This window comes from Oratosquilla oratoria, chromosome 36 (assembly GCF_046742065.1).
Source record: "Oratosquilla oratoria isolate Oo_2021 chromosome 36, ASM4674206v1, whole genome shotgun sequence".
Lineage (NCBI taxonomy): Eukaryota > Metazoa > Arthropoda > Malacostraca > Stomatopoda > Squillidae > Oratosquilla > Oratosquilla oratoria.
Window position 1 is genome coordinate 34,217,800 of NC_134812.1, and position 21,232 is coordinate 34,239,031.

The window sequence follows — 21,232 nt, forward strand, 5'->3', positions numbered from 1 at the left end:
TATCTTATGTGTGTGTGTGGTATTAGAGTGTTGCTGATATAGAGATGAGGTATGTATTTGTGATGTGTTTTTTGAATGACATGGATATATCTTATGTGTGTGTGTGGTATTAGAGTGTTCTTTTGTCCAGTCGGTGAGAAGTGTTGTTGTAGATTTGGCTGGAGCTATTTTGAGTTTGTAATGAACCATGTGTTGAGTGTATCAAGGTATGGCTATATTATTTCTGCAGTTTTGTCTGTGTTACGATGTGTACATGTGATTGTTATGTCGTTTGCATAGGAAGAGATTTGTATTTCTGAGGTGTCTGGTGTGGCTATATCATGTATGTATAGATTAAAGAATGTGGGGGATAGAACAGAGCCCTGTGGTACTCCATTCTTAATGTTTCTGGTGTGTGATGATTGGCCATTATATGACACAATCTCGTGGCGCAATGGTAAGAGTTCTCGCTTGTCACTACGGCGGTTCGGGTTTGAATCCCGCCCAGGGGTGAAATCATTTCTGTATCGCTGCGCTGCGGGTTGTTACTCCAACTCTTGTGAGCAGGGAGTTAGGAGTGTGTGCGTGTAAGGTCGGTCCGGTCTTGTCTAATTGTGGTAAAGTTGTGAAATGATGTTTTGTGTGAGTTTGTGTGATGTTTTGTTTTTGTTTCTTGTATAATGGCAACACCTGTTGGTGCATATGCTGGGCAATGTTTGGTGGAAGTACCAAATTGGCGTATGTCTGGTTCATTTGCGAAGGGCTTTGTCGTATTCATCTTGAACATTAATTTCAAAGTAAAACAATGAGGTACTAACTATACTTATTAAAAGAATGAGAATAATGGAGTTAGTAATGGTTATCAATTCCCCATAAGCTTTGCTTCACGCTCTCCCTTTTCAACAAACAATTTTGTAAAAAATTGGTATATATGTATATATGAATTGTATTTTATTTTGTTGAATAAACCTACAAACTAACTCTCTAGTTTGTAGGGCGGTCAATAGATGGCGTACATGTTTTTGTTTACAATGTGTTTCTAAACAAATTCTTTCCTATCAACCCTTTACATTGGCAAGCTCGTGGGAAGGCACGTAATCAAGGAATCCTTGATAAATTACAAAAAATTGGTACCTTGAACTGGTTATTTGGTCTATATATTCAATGTAAGTACTTCCAAAAACTTCCAGAAAATATGACTTTTCTAATGTTTTGACCAGGTGGTGTGATTTGACAGTATCGGGTATGGGGATTTAATTTACGTAAACCCCAACTTGGACTGGACTGGTTGAGTACATGATGCAATGCGTTGCCCAAGCCACAGTCGTATTTATTGCAATGATATTGCTTACACTGATATTTACCATTATAATTATTATGATAGAAAAATATTATAATGAATAGAGTTAATTGTATTAACAAAACCGAGGATATGTTCGAAGTGGGAGACAGCATACCTACTGTTATCTGTAACTGTACAAATCTACAATACATAACTATGCAGGAAGGGTAATGTGCAGAATATAATAACCTCCTGTGATCTTTTTTTTAATAATGTATATATTTTAGTCAGCAATAACCCTGACAGTTCCATTTGTCATTTGAGGGTATTGTTTTAGTTGTGTACACCTAATTTCCTATGCGATATACTGTAGCATTAGAAAAATAAATATTAATTTTGTAAATTATAATACATGAATGTAATATGAGATTTCCTTTGCCAAAATAAATAACATAAAAACCTTGCCACAAGCAAATCTACTAATGAACGAAGCTGCTAGGATATGGTTCAGATGCCATATTGTCGTCTGTCCAGATGCCATATTGTTGTTTGTCTAGACCAGTCACTGTCAGTTAGATGATGGCTTTCACACTGTGGACCAGATTTTCTTCAAATCCAGGTGACATTAATAAGCAGCACTGTTAATAAGACAATAGGGCTTCCTTGGACTTTATGAGAGAACATGGAGTTCTGCTGTTGTCTGTTTATTGCCCGAGGTACAATGATAATCAGGATCTTTGACAATGACCTGGATGATCTTTAGAATTTGAGGTACCGAATTACTAATATAGTTTAGGTTATGTAGGTCAGATTAGGTTAGACAAATTTATCATCTTTTCATTTCTTTGACCTCGGCACTTATCAAAACAAATATAGCGTATCATTCAACCGCTGTAACTTCAGTTTTAACAACTTTTTTGTTATTGATTTCCACCAAGAAAATTGCATATAACATTGATGTATTATAATTTACAAAATTAGTAATTAATTTTCTATGGCTATATAACATAGGTACTTCTAAAAATTTAGCCATTTGAATATCATAAGAATACTGGTATGAACATATATATCATATTTAATATCTGAGTCTGGAATTTTACCATAACCAGGGCTTCCATAATCTTGAACTTTTGCATTGAAGAGGTCATGTTATAGAGTGCTACTGCACAGGAGGGATTTAAGACTGGTGGCAGAACAAAGTGATAATAGAAGTTAAAAGTATTTTTTTTTTTTTTTCAATCTTTTTAATTTTCACTTACAAAAAGAAGGTATTACTCTATGTCCCTAAGCAATATATCAATGATAGATAAGATATTAATTTTGTGAATTAGAATACATCAGTTTTTCTTGGTGGAGATCGATAACAACTTTGCTAGAAGCAATATAATAGTGACAACTCAGATGTCAGTGAGCTTTGAGATGCCATGTTTGTTTTTATTTATTGTGGAAGACAAAATTACAAAAAATAAATTAGTGTAATCTAGTCTAATGATCTTTTGGGATGCTAAATGCATACCCCAGAAGTGGTTAATTTAGACTAGACCAATTTATTAGACTTCTGTTAGTTCGTCTTCAATAACAAACAAAAACAAATATGTCATTTCAAAGCTCGCCAATGACAATGTTCTTGGTTCATTTGGTGATGTTCAACAGGAAGCTTCATTCTGCTTGGCCAGCATGTTGTGTCTGCCTCCATCGCTCCACTGCCTTATATAGTGAATTCTCTTGGTTAGGCATCTCTGGATTATCTTCTGTTTTTGACAGGAAAGTGTCCAATGATGATTTAAAGCTGGCCACAGAGCAATTTATAATGGATCTGATATCCTTTGGCAGTGTATTAAATATATGTGTTTTGAAATGAAAACTATTTTATAGGAAAGCTCCATCTTTTCCATTTGGTACTGCTTTAACATAGCAGTAGTGCCCTCTCTACAGTTGGAAATGCTTACTTCTATTTTGTTTGTTAGATTTGGCACCAAGTGTTCAAAAATTTTCTAGATGAATTATATCTTTCTCTTCTACATTCAAGTGAATATAGCAATAGGCTTTTAAGTCTTTCTCTATAGTTCAATTCTTTTAAGTTCACAATGTATTTAGTGAACTGCCCTTGGATTTTTTCTATAAGATCAATTTCACACGCTTTAGTTGGACACCACAATTGGGGAGTAATAGTTGAGTCTTGGAAGAACTAGCAATTTAAAAAGAGTTAACATTGTGAGTTCATCCTCTGAGTTGAAAGTCCTCAAGATCCATCCCAACATTTGGAAGCATTTATTAGTAACCTTTATGATATGGTCTTTAAATTCACAAATTGCTGTGTAATTCCCAAATCAACCACATTATTTGATATACTTATTTTGTTGTGTTCAGGATCCAAATATACTTTTTATCTTGCTTGGTATTAAAATTAAAGTTTATGTACTGGAATTTCTTGCCATTAAACTTCACATTATTTGTCTCAGCCCATTTGTAGATTTGGTTCAAGTCGTTTTGTAGTATGACTTTATCATCTTCTGAAGACTGGTATCATCAGCAAAACTGGTAACATTGCTATGTAGATTACAATTAGTATTCAGCATTAGTACAGTACAGACACTCCTCTACTTACATTCATTCGTTTTACGTTTTTTCGATTTTACATTTGAACCGACTGTAAAAAAAAAAAAATTTTGAGTGAATTTTTGAGTTTAACGCGCTCTCCGTAGTTCAAGCGATACTTACGCATGACACTGCGTCCATTGCATACATGGCACAAACGACAGACTGAACGTGCCTTGCTCCTCCTCCTCCTCCCCCTCCTCCTTGTCCTCCACCATCTCAATTTATGTTGCTTGAATTTAATTGATTTGAAATTAATGTTATTATTTTACAATGTTATGTTTATAATTAATTATTTAGGGGTGTTTTATAAGATACGGTAATAGAATTTATGGATGTATAGTACAGTAACAACTTACGTTTATTTTCACGTTACGTTCGGCCATTCGGAACCTAACTAAAACGTAAGTTGAAGAGCGTCTGTATTAGGAAAAGAAGAGGACCAGCCACCATTCCCTATGGGACTGAACTGATTACCTCACAAACATTACTTTCATGACTTTTTAACCTCACAAATTGTTTTTGGTGTCTTAAAAATTCAGCAACCCAACTAACCTATTTTTCTTGTAATATTTAAGATTTTTAATTTGTGTAACAACACGCCTTCGTCAACCTTGTCGAATGCATGGATGAAACCAAGATAAATAGCATCCATTCCACCATCTGGACCAGTAATATTGTTTTCCAAAATTATATCATAACTATATATTAATGCAGATAAGCAAGACTTTCCTTCACGGAATTCATGTTGGTTATCATACATCAAATTGTTATTTTTAAGAAACTTCACAATATGAGATTTTAGAATTCTTTCAAATAACTTTCCCATATGAGCAGTCAGTGACATTGGGCGGAAATTAGAAGGTAGTTTTTTGTCACCTCCTTTATGGATAGGTACAATAGCAGCTAGTTTTAAAGATTCATGAATATAACTCTTATTTGATGATTCTTCAAACAAAATTTTCAATGGTTTAACAAGGGAGCACAGGTTCTCAAAAATATAGCTGGCAACCTGTCAGGTCCTGTTGCAGAAGAGGAATATATAGTAGATATAGCTTTCACTATCTAACTTTCAGATATATTAATGGATTTTAATACATGTTTATCACTGGCATAGTCCTTGAAAAACTCTAGATGATCCTCCATGATTTTACTTTGCATAGGTGTTGAAAAAACAATACTGTTTACCCAATATATTACTAATCACTTGTGGATCACTATATTCAGACACATCTTACTTAACATGCTCAATATTACTAGGCCTTGTTGAGAACTTTTTGGCATATCTGAAGAAATAGGTTGGATTACTTTTCATTTTTCCAATAGCGACATCCTCATTGTTCTTAGCCTCATTTCTGTGAGATTTGATGACATCTTCATATATTTTTATTATTTTAGATTCAAGTTTAACTTTGGCATTTCCTGTCCGAGTTGTTGTTAGTGTATCACTTTAATAAAAATTTGAATATGTTTTTTAGAAGTGCACACCTATGCAATATAGCATTAATAAATAAATAATGATATTATAAATTATAATATATCAACGTAATATACATTTTTCTTGGTGGAAATCAATAACAGAAGAAGTTGCTAAGAGCGATGCACAAAGTAATGGATATTTGTATTGATAGATTTGGAGGTGGAAGATGATGAAGATGACCCTGATTACCTGTAGAATTACAGTTACCACATTACTAAATGCAGGTTACGTTAGATAGGTTAGAATAGACAAATTTATCATACTTTATTTTCTTTGACCTCTGCATCTATCAAAATAGAGATGGCATCTCAAGCAGGTGCTGTGGCTCTGTTCTTTATAGTGTATCGCTTTTAGTAACTTTTTCTGTTATTGATTTCTGCTAAGAAAAACATATATTACATTGATGTATTGTAATTAACAAAATTTATATTTAATTTTCTATTGCTATATCGCATAGGTGTGCACTTCTAAAAATTTACAATTTTTGTTGTTGTTGATCTCTACCAATAAAAACATATGTTGATGTATTATGATTTGTCTGTTGAAGAAGGATAGGAGAGAACAGAAGATAGGGGTGAATGGAGAATGGTTGTGTATGGATGATGTTGTGATGGATGAGGGGGAGTGTGTGGGAGATGGAGGGTGAGGGAGTATGTATGAGAAATAAATTGATGTAGCCTGAAGGGATTTCTCCTTGTATTCTCCTATTCTGCATGAGGGGATGGAGATGGGGGTCGCCGATTTAATAAAGCACCCGTGCTGTGTATGTGCTGTGTCTTGCGACACTGCCTCTGACCCAGGGCAGTGGACAAGATGTAGAGATGACCTGTCATCCAGGAGGTGCCAAGATAGGAGGGAGGGAAGAGGGTGGAGGGGAGTGGAGTATATTGGGGATGGAATGGGTGGGAGTGGTTTTTATGCCTTTGTTTTTTGGCTACCTCCCTTGTACATATATATACCAAGGCTTTTTCCCCCTTTCAAGGAAGGTAGCCAAAAAGGGAAAGGCATAAAAACACTCCCACCCATTTCATCCCTAAATACACTCCACACCCCTCCCACCCTCCCTCTCATCTGAGCACCTCCTGGATGACGGGTCATCCCTGCACCTTGCCCACCGCCCTGGGTCAGAAGCAGTGTCGCAAGACACAGCACATCCACAGCAAGGCCGCTTCATTTAATCAGCGACCCCCCCTCTCCGTCCCCCCTTGCATATAAGGAGAGGACGGGGAGAAATCCCTTCGGGCTGCGTCAAAATTTACTCACACATACTACCAACCCCCCCACCCCCCTGCCCATTCCTCCTCATGCAATCACACATCATCCATATACAACCATTCTCCACTCACCTCTGTCTTCCGTCCTCTCCCTTCCTTCCTCAACAGACATTCCCCTCTTCCCCAAAGCCCCCTTCACCCCATCCATCCACCTCATCCTAGGACGTCCCCTCATGTTCACTCCCTCCACATCTGCCTTCCATACCTCTTTTAATAGTCTTTCTTCACTCATTCTTTCCATGTGTCCAAACCATCCTAATATTCTTTCATCAACCCTATCTCCCAGCTCCTTTTTCACCCCTGTTCTCCTCCTCACCTCCTTATTTCTCACTCTATCTAGCCTAGTAATCCCCATCATACTTCTCAGACACCTCATCTCAAACACATTCAAACTCCTTCTCTCTTCTTCTCTTATGTTCCACGTTTCTGCCCCATACAGTGCTGTTGGCACAATCACTCCTTCATACAGTCTCCTCTTCGCATCCATTCCTAAATGTCTATTCCTCATTACACTCTTTAATCCACCAAGGCATTTACTCGCTTCTCTCAATCTACATTCTACCTCCACCTTCACTCCACCTTTTCCTGCTACACTTGCACCCAAGTATCTAAAACTATCCTTTTCCTCCAGTCGCTCTCCCTTAATGTTCACTTCCAGTCTACTGCCACTTTCACCCCTTGTACATCTCATCACCTTACTTTTACCCACATTTATCTTTAGCTTTCTTCTATCACATACTCTCCCAAACTCTGCCACCAGCTTCCTCAATCCCTCCTCCGACCCTGCCACAAGCGCAGTGTCGTCCGCAAACAACAGCTGGCTCACCTCCCACTTTTCTCCATTTTCTTTAACCATCTCCAATCCCTGACCCACTACCCTAGCATTCACCTCTCGCACCACCCCATCCATGTATAAGTTGAACAGCCAGGGCGACATAACGCATCCTTGATGAAGTCCCACCTTTACTTCAAACCACTCACTCTCTCCATTTCTAATCCTGACACAAGCTCTACTACTCTCATAAAAACTCTTGACAGCTCCCAAAAGCTTTCCTCCTATCCCATAAATCTGCATAACCTCCCACAGTGCCTTTCTGTCTACCCTATCATAAGCCTTTTCCAGATCCATAAAAGCCCAAAAAACATCCTTCCCCTTTCCTATAGCTTTCTCACATATCTGTCTTACCACAAAGATCTGATCTACACAACCTCTACCTGTCCTAAATCCACACTGTTCCTCACCAATTACTCCTTCTGTTCCTCTCCTAATCCTCTCAATCAAGATCCTCCCATAAGCCTTCCCTACTACACTCAACAGGCTAATCCCTCTGAAACTACTACATTCACACTTGTCCCCTTTTCCCTTGTAAAGAGGAACTATACAGGCACTTCTCCAGTCCTCCAGTACTCTACCCTCTCTCCAGCAAACATTAAATAACCTCACCAACCAGTCCACCATCACTGAACCTCCCTTTTTCAGACATTCTGCATGGCATCCATCCAGACCAGGTGCCTTACCTGCTTTCATTATCTTAACAACTGCCTTCACCTCATCCTTCCTTATTTCTCCTCCATTCTCCTCACTCATCACTCATTTTCTTCGCATTTCCCACTGCAGCTATCTTTCCTTCCCTATCCTCCTTCACATTTAGCAACTCCCTAAAATATTCTGCCCATCTTCCCCTTACTGCCTTCTCTTCCATTATCATCTCTCCATCTGCACCTTTTACCTTTTCTTCCCTACTTGATTCGCCTCCTCTTCCTCTCTTAATTTCTTTCCAAAACATCTTTTTATTACTTTCAAAATTTTCTGTCATACTCTTACCCCATTTCACATCTGCTCTCCTCTTTGCCTACTTTACCTCCCTTGTAAAGGGGAAAAAGCCTTTGGAATATGTATATGTATGTATGTATTCCCTCCAGATTTTACATAAGCAGAGCTGTCAACTAATAACTACTCAACTCCCACCACTGGTGACAGCAATGGTTCCACATGAATACAACACACATTAATCCAACATTTCTTGTCAGAGAGTTCTATGGAAGGACCTGAGGACCATTGCCAGCCACTGTGGGGTTGTGAGATTTGAGTTATTGAAACTCAAGGCAACCATTATTTTATGATGGTAACTTGCTTTGAACAGTGGCACTGAAGAGAATTTAGTATAAATATTTTATTCCCTTATTTCCATTTTCTACTTCCGGCATATAACTTTCCTTAATTTAATTTCTTTCATTAGGGTTATGCTTATTGTCATCAACTTATACAACTGAAGAATCATAAACCCAGGATGCCCCACATCAAGAATTGTCACCCTAGTAATTATAATGTTAGACATTAGTTAAGCTTTTGATGCCATCCCCTGACACAATCTCAAACTAAACGAGACACAGCAAGCACAATAAAAATAGAAAATTACTTGCTAATTATTTGGCTGGAAGAAATGCCTATGTGTCACATAATGGCCAATCATCATACACCAGAAACTTTAGGAATGGAATACCTCAGGCCTCCCTATCCCTACACTTTAATCTATGATATACCAACACCCCTCACCCTAGAAAACAAATCCCTTCTTATGCAGACATCATAACAATTACATGTACATGTTATAATGCAGAGCCACATAAATACTACAGCCATACTTCGACATGCTCAACACCTGGTTCACTACAGGTAGATTCAAGATATTTCCAACCAAATCCACAGCCACACTTTTCACCAACTGGACAGCAGAACACAATTACATACAATGCCTCTTTATCAACAACACCCTCATACCACACACACACTCACCCAGTATTCTTGGCACAACATATGATACATCCATGTCATTCAAACAACACATCACAAACACAAAAACAAAATGCATATTTAGACTCAACATGCTTAAATTACTTGCAGGTACAATATTGGGACACAACAGAGAAACTGCCATTACAGTATAAAAACAATATATATGCTCAGTGATAAATTATGTGACCCCCACATGGGCCTCTAACCTCATTGAGACACACCACAACCCCCTGCAGACTATACAGAACAAAGCCCTAAAGATAAATTCAGGCTGCACAAATACAACACCTATAGACCATCTACACCATGAAACAAGTCCTCAAAGTCAAAGATCACCTTGATACAAAAGGCACACAAATACTTGTCACAGCTTCCACACAGTCCATCCACCACACCATAAAGCAGAACACTCACACATAAAAAAAAGATATATATATATATATGTATGTATGTATATATATATATATATCATATATGTATCACATAAATACTCTTCCTCTAAAGCCACTAGACACCAGCCTTCAGAAATATACCCATAATCACATCACTCACTGCTCCAACAACAAACTGAAAAACAACACATTACTGCTTGCCAGACCCCGAACATCCATCCCTCTGAATCTTCTCTCCCTCAAGAGTCCACCTGGCCAGGCAGTGCAGTCACCATCCAGCCTTTATAAATTACCAGAGGCAGATGGATGAATGCATTGTGGATATCTGTCTAGGATGTAACACTTGACCCCATAAGGTATTATTCAACACATTATGGAAGATGGCATTGTACACAATTACATATGCCAACAACACAACATATACTCTATAAGGGATTTATGGTAAAACCCTGTTCCAGCTATGGTGTTCCTCGGCCAGACAGCCTAGGGAATGTCGTCATTATCATCATTAACACCCCAAGGATACGTTACCTCTGCTATTAACTAATGTCTCAAACATCTCGCTCTCAAAATTTACCACGTGCACATAAGTTTCATGATAATTATAAAAAAAGGTCTTCATGGTCTCTAAATTCTTTCCCTCCATTCCCTACAATCTTCCAGATTCCCTTATTATATTCCTTCTCTAGATTAATAAAATACAGGTGCAGTTGCATCCCTTTGTCAAATATCTTTTCACTGAGTTATCTAAGAGTAAAAATCTGTTTTGCAGTCTGTGTTGACATCTTGGGTAAATGTTATCATCATTTTATATAAATTTACTTCCACTATGATTATATATCACTTTTTTTGGGAGTACATTCCCCATTTCTAGATAGAGTGAGAAATGAGGAGGTGAGGAGAAGAAAAAGGGGGGGGTGGAAAGGGAGTTGGGAGATAGGGTTGATGAAAGAGTATTAGGATGGTTTGGACACATGGAAAGAATGAGTGAAGAAAGACTAGTAAAAGAGGTATGGAAGGCAGATGTGGAGGGAGTGAACATGAGGGGACGTCCTAGGATGAGGTGGATGGATGGGGTGAAGGGGGCTTTGGGGAAGAGGGGAATGTCTGTTGAGGAAGGACAGGAGAGGACAGAAGACAGAGGTGAATGGAGAATGGTTGTATATGGATGATGATGTGATGCATGAGGTGGAATGGGCAGGGGGATGGGGGGTGAGGTAGTATGTGTGAGCAAAATTTGACACAGCCCGAAGGGTTTTCTCCTTGTCTTCACCTTTTATGCATGGGGGGATGAAGAGGGGGGGTCGCTGATTTAATGAAACGGCCTTGCTGTGGATGTGCTGTGTCTTGCGACACTGCTTCTGACCCAGGGCAGTGGACAAGGTGCAGGGATGACCTGTCATCCAGGAGGTGCTGAGATAAGAGGGAGGGTGTAGGGGTGTGGAGTGTATTCAGGGATGGAATGGGTGGAAATGATTTTATGCCTTTTCCTTTGTGGCTACCTCCCTTGTAAGGGGGAAAAAGCCTTGGTATATACAGGTAAACGTCGACTCACGATGGCCGCGACTTACGATTGTTCGACTTTACGATGACGACGACGACGATATGATATATTTAACCCCTTCCATACGGTGCCGCACACGTAGGCGTCATGAGGAGCAAGTGGATTCGCGACGCTGCCATATCGGCGTCTTGATTATATTTATTGTAGTCGCCCCTGTGTTTTTACATTCTCTCAAATGTGCCCTGAATCCCATTCTCTGTGGTTTTCAAAATTCGCGGGTGAAAGAGAGAACGATCGATATAAGCGGTGACTATATTTTATGATGCGAGTATTATTACGACACGTACGGCTGGCATTGGCTGCTGCCCGCGAGATTTAAGTGCCGTACTGAAAATACATATTATGGTGTTTGAATATGGTAAAAAGGATAAAAATAATTAAATAAACTACTGTACATGTTTAATAGGCTATATTCAGTATCTCTGGTGGTTAATATACAGGTAGGCTAGGTACAGTGACCACGGAACAGAGTGATACACAAATTGGGGATCGACTTACGATGGAATCGTCTTACGATGGCTCTATCGAAACCTAATGCCATCGTAAGTCGACGTTTACCTGTAAATGTATGTACATTCCCCATTTCTTATCTTGTGCATTTGTATTGGGTGATCAGATCTTCACCCAGTTAACCTTCATGTATAGTCACCTATCATTAGTCATATTAACGAGTTGGGTTAAGTATATCAGAATATTTAATCTCTAGTTTTTAATTTGTGATTATTGTGGAAAAGAAATTGTTTTGGTAATTATGAAATTTGTGAGAGGCAGAAAAAAAAACTACCATTCAGTTTACCTGTTTACCCTGTTTCATTCTTGAAGAAGAACCATGGCTCATAGGTAACTGGCAGTGGCTACTAGATTGACATACAAGTCAATTAAGGAAGCAATATTGTGTTGTTGTGTGGGTAAGGTATATATTTACAGATGTGTGGTATATACCTACAGATGCCATATGATTTAAGATTAAATCATCAATAATTTTGTCATTGTATTATTGTACTGTACTGTGCTTTCCATTGCTTGAAATAATCCAGCAGTTGTGTAATTTATTGTATTGATTTCATGTTGCATTTTGATATGTACATACCAAGGGCTTTTTCCCCTTACAAGGAAGTTAGCCAAAGTCAAAAGGCATAATTCCACTCTCACCCATTTCATCCCTCTCACTCCACTCCCATTCATCATTCCTCCTTCCCTCCCTATTTTCTTGGGTCCTCCTGGATGATGGGTCATCCCTGCATCTTACTCATTGCCCGGGGTAGCAATGCAGCAAGACACAGCACATCCACAGCAAGACCCCGCTCTCTGGCCCCTCATACAGAAAAATTGAAGGGGGAAAATCCCTTCAGGCTGTGTCAGAATATCATTCTCACATAACCACTCCCTAACCCCCACACACTCCCTTCCATGTATCACAGCATCATCCATACACACCCATTCTCCACTCACCCATATCTCCTGTTTTCTTCCTTCCTTCCCTCCTCAACAAACATCACCCTTTCTCAATGCCCCCTTTACCCCATCCATCCATCCCATCTTCATTTGCCCCTTCTTGTTCACTCCATCCACCTCTACCTTCCACACCTCCTTTACTAATCTTTCTTCACTCATTCCTTCCATGTATCGAAACCATCCCAATATTCTTTCTTTGCTAAAAGAATTTTTGATATGTGAATTATTCAAACTTCTTAAGTATTTTTTTTTGGAATGTTAATGTTTGATATGTAAAGTTATTCAAACTTCATAAGTATTACTGTGGAATTATTGTTAATGATTTAAGCAGGACTGGGTAGATGAATTTTTGCTAAAATTATATTTCTTTCACACAGATGCCGATAAAAGTTCCAGATGAAAAGATCATAGCAATTGGCAAACTTCTCTGTAACCCTAATAAGCCCCTGAAGGAACGATTTCGTGCACTGTTTACTCTTCGTAACCTTGGAGGTGATGTGGCCATTTCTGCAATTTCTGAGTGCTTCAGTGACCCCTCTGCACTTCTTAAACATGAGCTTGCATATTGTTTAGGGCAGATGCAAGATAAGCATGCCATCCCTAAACTTGTGGAGGTATTGAAAGATACATCCCAGGAACCTATGGTGCGACATGAAGCTGGGGAAGCTTTGGGTGCAATTGGAGATACTAGTATTCTGGAACTTTTACAGGAGTATTCAAATGATCCAGTTATAGAAGTTGCTGAAACTTGTCAACTTGCAGTGGAAAGACTTAGATGGTTGCAGTTGAAAGGCAAATCAGAAGAAAAGTTAGAAAAAAATGAAACATTCCTCTCAGTGGATCCAGCACCAGCAGCAGCAGAAAATGATGTTGAGAAATTAAAAGGAATTTTAACTAATGAATCTCTTCCTTTATTTGACAGATACCGTGCAATGTTTTCACTACGTAACATAAATTCTCCAGAGAGTGCTAAAGCTCTGGCTGCTGGGTTCAAGGGTGCCAGTACTCTGTTTCGTCATGAAATTGGATTTGTTCTTGGTCAAATGTCATGTGAATCAGTGGTAGAAGATTTGGCAAAAGTTGTAGCTGATAAATCTGAAAATGAGATGGTACGCCATGAAGCAGCAGAAGCACTAGGGGCCATTGCTACTGAAGGAGCAATGAAAGTTTTAGAGGAACACCTTAAAGATGAAGCTGTAGTTGTGAGAGAAAGTTGTATTGTAGCACTTGATATGTGTGATTATGAAAATAGTAAGGAATTTCAATATGCTGATGGGCTAGTGCGAGTTGATGAAGTTACAGGGTAAAGAGAAATTATATTGGCTTATTTCATCCTAAAAAAAAGTATCATGGCAGTAGAAAGGCTACATCTGGAGAAAGAACCTCATTAATTGGAAATTTAATAAAGTATCAAAGAAACCATGTTCTTTCACTATCAAAACTATGAAAACTTTATTGCAGATTTCTGATGTGATAAAAAAAAAGTCACAGAATCGTAAAACATCATAACTTTATAATGCTCTATGTATGCTAGAATCTATACAGTATATAACTTGATTAAATACAACGTGCTTGTTTGTACTTGAATATAGTTTTTATTTCTCAAGGACTTTGGGTCTGAGTATAAATACAAGTAACATTGAATTTTTAAACTCCAAGTGTACAAGTACATGAAAATCTGTACTTAGTCCAAGAACAAATACATGTGTTTGAGATGAGGTGTCTGAAAAGTATCATGGGGGGTACCAGGCTGGATAGAGTGAGAAATGAGGAGGTGAGGAGAACAGGGGTGGTAAGGGAGTTAAGAGATAGGGTTGATGAAAGGGGATTATGATGGTTTGGACACTTGGAAAGAATGAGCAAAGAAAGACTAGTAAAAGAGGTATGGAAGACAGAGGTATGGAGTGAATATGAGGGGGCATCCTAGGATGAGATGGATGGATGGGGTGAAGGGGGCTTTGGGGAAGAGGGGAATGTCTGTTGAGGAAGGACGGGAGAGGACAGAAGACAGGGGTGAATGGAGAATGGTTGTATATGGATGATGTTGTGATGCATGAGGTGGAATGGGTTGGGGGATGGGGGGTGAGATAGTATGTGTGAGAAAAATTTGACAGCCCGAAGGGATTTCTCCCCATCTTCTCCTTTTCTGCAGGCGGGGTTGCCAATTTAATGAAGCAGCCTTGCTGTGGATGTGCTGTATCTTGCGACACTGCCTCTGACCCAGGGCAGTGGATAAGGTGCAGGGATAACCTGTCATCCAAGAGGTGCCAAGTTAAGAGGGAGGGTGGAAGGGTGTGGAGTGTATTTAGGGATGGAATGGGTGGGAATGTTTTTTATGCCTTTTTCTTTTTGGCTACCTCCCTTGTAAGGGGGAAAAGCCTCGGTATATGTTTGTACAAATACATGTACTTGGACCTAACCCTGATTGATGGGTTAATTCTTGTGTTAGTATCTGTACATATGTATCAATATTTAAGTGGATGCACTCCCTGTTACTGCATGAACTTAATACATGTAGATAGCAGTGTAAAAATAAGAAAATATTTGTTTAGTAAGGGACAACAGGGGATGTACACTGATATAGTAATGGTGAAACAAGGTTTAAAGATTTCATGTAGATAGTTGGAAATTGAAGTCAACATATTCCCTCATATAAGTTATCATTAAGAAACTTGATATAGAAGATATAAAAGAGATCATATTTTGATAGCTAGATATTTGTGGTTTAGCATAAGTGCTATGAGAATGGATTAGAGTAGATGTCAAAAAAAGAAAAAAAAAAATGAATCTAAGAGGTGGACCAAGGAAAAGGTAAACAAAGTTTACAGCTTGTAGTCAAGATGTTGAACAAATTAAAATATGTATGGTTTACAGCGAGCTGGAGAAGAGAGTACAGATTAAGGCGAGAATTTGTTCCATGATAGGGAACAAGGCATCATCTATGTTCACACCACATGGGGATGGGGCTGGAAAATGCGCACTAAATGAAATTTCTAACTTCACAACTGGACAGTTTATCCCAGTACTTGTTTTACACACTACACATTTATACTGATACTGTATGTTGCATGAATTACACAACTAGTCGTTTGGACAAATATTCCAGAGAAATATAAGACTGACAGTACCAATGCCATTGCCCATGACATTCTTCTCTATTTTTCTCATGGGAGGATGAGGAGGGAGAGTTGCCAAGTATATGAAGTGGCTGGCCCTGCTGTGGATATGCTGTATCTTTCATTGTTTCTGACCTGGGCAGTGGGGAGGAAACAGGAATGATCCTTTATCCATGAGGAGTGAAGATGAGAAGGAAACAAATGTGTGATGGATAGAAGTTGAATGGGTGGAGTTGAGTGTATACCTTGGATGGGTTCCTCCCTTAAAAGGGGAAAGATACCCTTGGTTATCTACCAAGGGCATCTTTCCCCTTTTAAGGGAATAGATAACAATGCCAGAGCGAGTTCACAAAATAGAGTACTGTACTACCAAAACATTAAATCCTTGAATTTGGCCCTCAAAAACAATGTAAGGATAGAAGGCAGTTAACAGACATCCCATATTGTTTATAAATATACTTGTAATAATGAGAACTGTGCAACCCACCCATATGTTTATGTATGGATAACTACTCTGAAGTCCAAATGTTTTTCATATCTGTCTTCTGGAGTGATCAAAGGATATCATAGAAAATAATACAACACAACCCTAGCATGGAAGGAATTAACAGACACCTCTATAATCTTAATTGTAAAAAGGATAATAGAAGATTCCATGTATTAGAAACAATATTCATTAAAGTTATGTCTTCCAACTTCACTATTCAACCTAGTGACAATGTTTTACCAGTTGGTAAAAGATCCATCAGTGAAAGGGGCAGGGTATTGGAGATGGTGGAAGGAAGTGGGAGATATGACAATTGCTTGCTAATGAGACTGCACTTGTGGCTGTGTCAAAGGAGGGTCTAAGGTGAGTTGAGGAAGGTAAATGTTTTAAAGTAAGGTGATGAGAATCATAAGGGGTGGGGATGGTGGTGAGTTGGAGGTAAGTCTTAAAAGAGAGAGGCTAGAGGAGGTACAGAAATTTAAGCATTTGGGAGTCCCATGTAATATGGGATGGAGGATTTTGGGTGGAGGTAAATAGTAGAGGTAAGCAACTAAATGTCATGAGGTAATGAAAAATATGAAAATTAGGTGTCTGGGGATGGATGCACAGAGAAGACTATTTGAAGGGGTGATTGTACCTACAACACTATAAGACAGACTTGGAATGTAAGGGAGGCAAAAAGGAGAAACTTAAATATGTTTGAGAAGCATGGTGGTATTTATGAGGATGGATAGGGTGAGAAATAAAGAAAAGCAGGAGTGGATAGAGATCTGGCAGATGGGACTGATGAAAGAACTGGGATGGTTTGGGCACAAAGAAAGAATGAATGAAGGAAAATTAGCAAAAAGAGTGTGGAATGCAAAGAGGATGGAATGAATTTGAAGGGAAGGCTGAGATTGAGATACGGCAGTATTTCTTAACCTTTTCCAACCTCAACACCCCTGTAGTGAGGTGTAGATAGTACAGCACCCACTATCTTTGGCAAATATCGTGTTACTACAAGGATAAAATAAGGTGAAGTACGGTACTGGTTGATCCTTTATTTTGTTCATTCTCCAGAACAAAAACATTAAGGATGCCAGTTCTATTGGCAAAAGTAATAAGAAAAACAATAAAATTAAAGAACATAGACAAACTTGATCAAACATAGAGAGTAATCAAACATGCATTTCCCAGCACCCCCTAAAATCAATTTCAGCACTCCAGGTTAAACATGGTGATGAGGGCCTTGGCTAAAAGGGTGTCTATTGAGCAGAAAAGAGAGGGGGCGAGAAATAAGTGTGGGTGGAGAATGGTTGTGAATGGACATTAAATTGACGCTACCCAAAGTTATTTCTTGTCTTTTCTATCTATATTGTAGGGGGGCGAGAGGGAGGGTCGCCATGTAACAGCAGTTGGGGTAAACCAGCATCTGCTGACGGTCCTTGTGGATAAGCTGTCTTATTGTGTTGCTTCTGACTAGGGTGGCCATTTCCAAATTTCCAAAAAGGAGGACACCGCATATCGATAATTATAATATACAGTAATATATATGTATATATACATATATATATATATTTTTTTTCTTGATGGTGTATTGGTCTAAGTCACTCGGCACATACGTTCGAGTCCTCGGGCGTACCACGTTACAATTTCTGCATGCGCCTACATGGCTTAGAATTAAAGGGCATTGTGGTTGATAGAAATGTATCTCTAATCACTGGGACCCATTCAGTGTTGTACATATGTATATATATATATATATATATATATATATATATATATAATATATATATATATAAATATATATATCTATATATATATATATATATATATATATATATATACATATATATATAAAAGAAAAAAAGAAACTGAAAAGGAATAACATTTTTCATTTCTAATGAAACCAACAAAAAACAAATACCTGTATTTCTTACTAAGTTACAACACAAACAAAACCTAGTTGTATCCTCACCTTGATTGACAAACTCTTTGGCCCAGAGTTAAACAAAGTCTTTTAGGCATTTTCAGACTCCTTAACCTCATTAATTAATTGCCAAACCACACTGCACCATGGCCACCTCAGGACTGCAGCCTGAGGTGAGATGTGAATCATGCAACCACACGTTCTCAACATTGGCTCTGTGCAGTTACTGTCTACTTCGGCTGCCGAGTTTCGACGTTGACCTCGGCCTGGGTACTCCCACATAATTTAATTGTACAACATTACTGTATACCTAGGGTTACTTATTTATTTATATATTCTTTATTTATTTTCTTATTTATTTATTTATTTGTTTATTCATTTATTTCTGTCACACCCCAAGAAAGGAGTACAAATGCACGTCCGGCGTGAGGTTGCGCCGGATGGAGGACAAAGTGCTCAAAAGGAGTAGTGACGTGATGCATCCTACGACCCGTCACACACTAATCAAAGAAATCTTCCAAGTTCCTGTAGTTGGCAAGCGTAGTTCGCAAGGGTGTCCCTGCCAGCCAGCGGTCAGCCAATCAGGAACTAGGAAAGCTTCTCACGTTCCCGCCAGCCACCTTTAAAAGGTCGGCGTTTCGCCGAGATGGGCAGAACAGTACCGACCAGCGCACAAACTACATCTCGTCCAATCTTCCAGCTGTCCCATCGAGCCTCGCCGTCATCATCTTCTACCGCCTCGCTGACGTTAGGCTCCACGTCCAGCTACAACCATAAGCTCCACTAAGCTGTGGCCTTAGTCCGAGCTTCACCTATATTTCTCATGTGACACTTCTAGTGTCGCACCTTGTGGCTAATTACCAAAAGAAAGAGATTAGATATTTTCTGTTGATTTTCATTTGTCCTGCCGTTGTTCCGAACTAAAACTACTACAGGAGAACTGTCCGGCCTAAAGGAGGACGTCTGGCCACCCTACTTCTGACCCAGGTAGTGGCCATAGGCAGAGATGACCTTTCATCCACAAAGAGCTAAAATAAAAGGGAAGCAAATGGTTGTGGAGTGAGTGGTGGGTGGGTGCATATGTTTTGGCCACATTCCATGGGGGAAGCCTTTTGGTATGCAGACGGGTTCCCGTGTGACGTCATTTCGAAGTGTAAACAAAGTGCATTCTAGTAGTCAGAAACGCAAGGTGGAGGACTAATCTGTATGTTGTAAACCAGGCGCGGATCCAGGAATGTTATTTGTATCCGCGCCTGTTGTAAACCTTATAAATTCCTTGATTTCACTTACTGACGGTAAAAACTGGTTGAATGAGGCCAAACGATTGATTCAGAGTACTTGTAAACACATGTAAACAACGGTGTAGCCACAACGAAGCAGCTGGCAGACATGGTGTCCATAATATAACCTCATAATATAATATAATATATCGTTGACCGATGGTCGGCATAAAGATATTGCGCTGTTACCAGAGATATTCTGGAGAGGTGTAAAAGGGTATCTGAATGATACACCTAGTAAATTCACGAAAGAAGCAATGAAAGCATACAAATCGCCAGATGCTTGCAAATATTTCATATGTGGTCATGTCCAAGACTGATTTTACCACGAGATATACATGCTGACAGCGAGTTTTGTTTAATGAAATCCGAGGTAGGTATCCAAAAATCATTAGTTGACAGAATAATCACATAACTTGGATCACTTTTTCTAATTTGAAAAGGTTTAGGTCTCTGGCTTTTATGGGTAGATCGCAAAGTTCACTTTTGTATTTCATTGTTGCGTGAACTTTAACTCATTTACATGAGTGAGATGGGTGGGAATAGGTACGTGCCTCTGACTTAGCTACCTCCCTTTATAAGGGAGAAAAGCTCTTGATTATTAATATATAGATAGACTGTTGCATGAACTTGAACTCATTTTCAGAAGAATTTGACAAAAAAAAAATATATTTACTCACGTTGATATACACCTTATCTTTATTTAGGGGGGGGGGCTAGATTTTAGGCGAAGAAGTAACTTTGTTGCAAAATTGAGGAATTCACAAGGTTTACAACATAAAGATCATTCCTTTACCTTGCGTTTCTGACCATATGGATACACACGCACCTTGTTTTTATTTCGTAATGACGTCACACGGGAATCCGTCTATCCAGTCAGTGTTGCCGCAAATCCGGGTGAGCATATCCGGAATGGACTACATGGCAACTTTAGGATTGCCAGATAGCAAAATTCATCCTCCGTTTATTATGATTGGGTAAACCTTAGCCAATAGAATGTCGATAATAAGGGCTTGCCTGGGAGTGACTTTGTCTTTTGTAATACATCTGTCCTCACAATTCTCTTCTAACCAGTGTCACAGTATTTCTTGAACAAAATAACCCAGTGTCTCACGAACACTCTTTGATTAAACACAGAAAAGAAACACTAATAATGTCTCATACAGTTTTCTTAGCCATAGAGTAGATCATAATAGAAAACGACATTTCAAATGGATAACTTATTTGTTTTAGTGGCATATGTTTCTCTCTTCAATAATGATTTTGAGAAAAAACCATAGCGCTTGTCAAAGTTACGTAGTGAACAGTACGTTATACGCCTGTAATGTAACAGCCTTAAACATTCCTCTTCGTCGAGATGTAGCTTTGATATATATTTTTAACTCTATTATCAGACTATCTGTTCTTAGGAATTAGGCAACAGCATATGCATGCATGCTTTCCCCTTGCCTTGCCCTGCAATCGTCACTTATGAGCATATAAACAGTTAGAAGTCGGTATAAATCAGTTTGTGCTCACAGACTTAGATATTATATCTTATTATCTTCATTTTCTTCATCACTTTTCTCTCTAACGTAATGAAAAATGATAATAATATTGTCTGGCACTGTATGGTTAAA

The 21,232-nt window shown here is 38.7% G+C and overlaps 1 protein-coding gene across 1 annotated transcript; it reads left to right on the plus strand.

Moving 5' to 3' along the window:
• Nucleotides 1-978: 978 nt before the first annotated feature.
• Nucleotides 979-14,241, plus strand: nero (deoxyhypusine hydroxylase nero). Its single transcript, XM_076174586.1, has 2 exons — nucleotides 979-1,145; nucleotides 13,199-14,241. Exon 2 carries the CDS (start codon nucleotides 13,199-13,201, stop codon nucleotides 14,126-14,128), a length of 930 nt encoding a protein of 309 aa, XP_076030701.1. The 5' UTR covers nucleotides 979-1,145; the 3' UTR covers nucleotides 14,129-14,241.
• Nucleotides 14,242-21,232: the final 6,991 nt, after the last annotated feature.

Coding starts and splice junctions, on each gene's coding strand:
- nero (XM_076174586.1), top strand. CDS start 13,199: ATGCCGATAAAAGTTCCAGATGAAAAGATCATAGCAATTGGCAAACTT.